At 33.2% G+C, this 3,834-nt stretch overlaps 1 protein-coding gene across 1 annotated transcript; it reads right to left on the bottom strand.

Moving 5' to 3' along the window:
- Positions 1–869: 869 nt before the first annotated feature.
- Positions 870–3,361, bottom strand: LOC141460002 (procathepsin L-like). The gene is made up of 7 exons (XM_074139599.1): positions 3,250–3,361; positions 3,069–3,164; positions 2,837–2,989; positions 1,731–1,913; positions 1,447–1,638; positions 1,197–1,362; positions 870–1,108 (listed from the first exon to the last, which is right to left on the bottom strand). The coding sequence occupies exons 2-7, from the start codon at positions 3,156–3,158 to the stop codon at positions 903–905; spliced, it is 990 nt and encodes a 329-aa protein (XP_073995700.1). The 5' UTR covers positions 3,159–3,164; positions 3,250–3,361; the 3' UTR covers positions 870–902.
- Positions 3,362–3,834: the final 473 nt, after the last annotated feature.

A 3,834-nucleotide genomic window follows, 5' to 3' on the forward strand; every position in this document is an offset into this window, starting at 1 on the left:
AGATTCATTTTTACGGGTTTTAATGTAGCAACGTGCAACTAACCTTTATATTCCTTTAGTAGTTTTTAAGATGGACAACGGCCTGGGCCCATAACCTGTTAAAAGTTTTCTTGTTAATGTTTTTAATTGCGAGGTTTCTGCTGCAGCTGCTACGAATAAACAACACTTATATGTTTTATAGTTTTTATTTTAATTGTACTTTCTTACACAAGGTACTATATACACTTGACGCTAACTCCCAGTACACACCAACAACAACAACAACAACAACAATAATGACGCTGTACAGACCCTACAAGCCGCATTACTGACGCTCCAATGCCGCCAACCCACAAAGACAAAATTACCAATGTATTAATTAAACATTATTTAACAGTTGAGTGATCCAGAATCTTTGTACATCAAACTCTCTGAAGTACCTGTTAAATAGACTTCTGAACGTGAATAGAGAACTAATCTCATTCGGTGAAAAGAAGCATACACTGAATTCTCAGCATTACATTTCAAATCTTTATTTAACAATGAAGTCACCTTATTAACCATGAAACTCGACAAACAGAAACTGGTCCAAAATTTAAATACTATCATAAACTTTAAGTTGCTAATAAATTGCAGAGAAACGAGAAATATTCTATTTTTCTTTTTCTTGGTTGACATACCAGCCTTCGAAATGTCTTGGCCTCCGCAACCACTTTTTCCAGAGCTTTCTGACCTTGGTTGTTTGTCTCCATCTTCTCATTCCCAATACCCTCAGGTCTCCTTCCATAATTGAACAATTTAAGAATCTAGCTATTTTGATGTATGATTATACCATTACAATTGATTTATAAAAGGAAGTTTTTTAAGTTAATTAAATTTAGCGAACACCATTTATACAAATATTTTTATTCAATAAATTAAGTTTACACAACAGGATAGCTAGCCATAGACGCAATGCCACAGTGGTTTTTGTGGTTTCTGGCAATTTTGATGTAACCACTTTCTCCCCAGCTTGGCCCCCATGAGTTCTTGACAAGCCAGTAATCTTGGCCATTTTCAGTGCCATAACCAACTGTCAACACGCCGTGATCTAATTGAGAAGGACTGCAATACTGTTCTTTGTATACACCTAAAGAAAAAGTTAATTGAGTATTCAAAAACATTTTGATGACTAAATATTTCAATTTGAGGCTTAAATTTTTCTACACTACTAGTACCTTCAGAATAGAATTGGAATGATTCGTGGCTAGCATCAATTGCTACAGATACAGGACCAACAGTGGCAACAGCATTTTGTAAAGCTTCCTCATTTCCTTCTGGAATATCAACGTAACCTTTGTCAGTTCCACCAACTTTATCTTCTTTGAAACGACAGTTGTTTTCCTGTGTTTAATTCGAAACATAATATGAATTTGTTTAAAAGAAAACTCCGTTAATTACTCTATTTAGTGATAGACTATGTCTTACTCGGGCTTCATAAGGATATGATGCTTCAGTATCAATGCCTTTGTTGTCTCTAACATATTGGAAAGCTTGGTTCATGAGTCCTCCTTCACAGCCGCTATTTCCATAAGTCTTAGAACAGTCTACAAGATTTTGTTCGCTGAGAGATACTAGGCGTCCAGTTTTTAAGAATAGTTGTCCCTCAAGAGATCCAGTCTAGAGACAAACAAGTTTCTATTGTAAGTAAATTTTCTTACAAAAAAAAAGAAAAAAGAAAAGTGTTATAAATAGTTGGAGTAAAGACTTACTGCGCTAAAGGACCAGCAAGAACCGCAATGTCCTTGATCTTTAACAGGAGTAACAGCTCCTCTTTGTCTCCAGTCAACGCTTTTAGGTAAATTTTCATTAGAAGGAACATAGATCTTTCCATTCCTCTCTGCATTTGGAGTCTTTTTGAATCCGTTCATCAGTGCTTTAAATTCATGTACCATCTAAAATTAAAATTAAATTATTAAATATCACATCTGCGTACTGGATATGAATTCATGACATGAAATGGATAACATATTAAATTATTTAGGTAGATTGATATTCGCAAATTCAGCACTTTACACAAGTAGCTACAGTATCATTCTCGAATCCATTATTTATTTTCCAAAACGTTCCGGACCTTTAGTTTAGATCTTTTTGATTGGGTTTCTACATGTACAGCGTAAATTGAACTCAAATTCCCCTTATAAATAAAAGCTTTGGGTTGAAATGACACAAAATCTGGAAAAATATGTATTTAAGGAAGGGATTAGCTATGAGGTTAGCGTATTGGATTTCCACGCGGAGGTCCGGTTTTCGAATCCAGCTGCTGACCCTTTGATTTTCTTTTCCGGTGATGGACAGTGTTGTCTGTAACGAGAGAACACTGTCCGGAGACCGACAGTACACTATAAAAAGCTTCGGACGCTAATAACCGCGGATGTTGGCGCACCTTAAATCATAAAAAAAAATTGTGTGTTTAATTAAACTTTCAGGGTCCTGAAAGAGATCTAAACCTAAAATATCATTTTCTGAGATAATTTTGTTTTCACATCACTTAAAAACTAATTGTGGCAGAGTTCAGAGAAATGGTCAGAGTTCTACACAGCGTGGTGGAGTAACTTGAGGCCTTCTGGAGAAGTAAGTACATTATTTTCTGAACGTAATCTTATTACGTGTAAAGAAATTAGGCTTACTTATCAGAAAATTAGAGAATATCCAAACGGAGTGTTAAAGACAGCAATTAATGGATCTTTTGCAAACATCGTCGGAGTTTATACATCAATGTAGATAGATATATGTCTATAAGTTTATATTTATATCACATCTTAGAAAAGTTTTAATAATTAACAAGTTTGTTTGAAGTACATAGTAGCTTTCTTACCAGATCTCCTAAATGATTCATCTTCATTTTGTAAGACGCTTCTCCCAGTTCATATTTAGCATTATGTTCGTCAATTTTTTTCTTATTGTCAATAAATACTTTCATTCTAAATATTTCTTCAAATTGATTTCGGTAATTTTTACCATGCATTGCCTATTGTAAAAAATATAGTTAAAATATATGTCTCTTATTAAGGAAAAATTTTCAGTTCAGTTACTTATTCAAATATTACCTTAAAGGCGAGCCATTCCTGAGGATCGATATCAAAGGATGGATGAGCATAACTCAGAGCTATAACTGCAACAACTAACAATAGTTTCATGATGTACTGAAATAAATAATAATGATTAGAAATAATTTGTATAGATTGGGACAAAGTAAAAATATTTCTCTTTTTTTAAACTCGGTCTCACCGGGTCAATGTTTTTCTGAACTGTCAAGGAGGACCCGAAGAATTGAATAATTCTATTTAGACGAAAACAGTTATTTATATGATTTGGTTTTATTTGAAAAAGGCTATAATAAATCAAATTTGACTGCTTGAAGATAAATATTTTTTTGTTTATATATTGAGTAATTAATCTTATTACGTCTATTCTCAGATTTGAAATAATTCGTTCTGGAAACAATAACATAAATGACGTAGAATTAAGGGAATCTACAGTATAAAATGTTAAGAAACTGCCTAAATTACAAGTAGTTGAATTAAGTTTGGAATTTTTATTTATTCATAATTTTAGACATCGTCAGTATAACTTCAGGAATTAGGAAAAACCCAGTCACTCTCTTAAATCGATTACTGATATACGACCTATGAAGAGGCCGACAGTACTTAGGGGCTGTTTCTCAGGGAAAAACCAGATTTTGAAATAACTCTTTTTTTGATGATGAAAGTTTTCAATTATCGGAGTCATCAATTGCTTTAGGTTAAACAAATGATTAGCTTTTAGTTAATGAATTGATATTTATTGCTCCAAGAATCACACCAATATGGTTAA

This window comes from Rhodnius prolixus, unplaced genomic scaffold (genome assembly GCF_049639745.1).
Source record: "Rhodnius prolixus isolate KJV_2025 unplaced genomic scaffold, Rpr scaffold_1, whole genome shotgun sequence".
In the NCBI taxonomy this organism is placed as follows: domain Eukaryota; kingdom Metazoa; phylum Arthropoda; class Insecta; order Hemiptera; family Reduviidae; genus Rhodnius; species Rhodnius prolixus.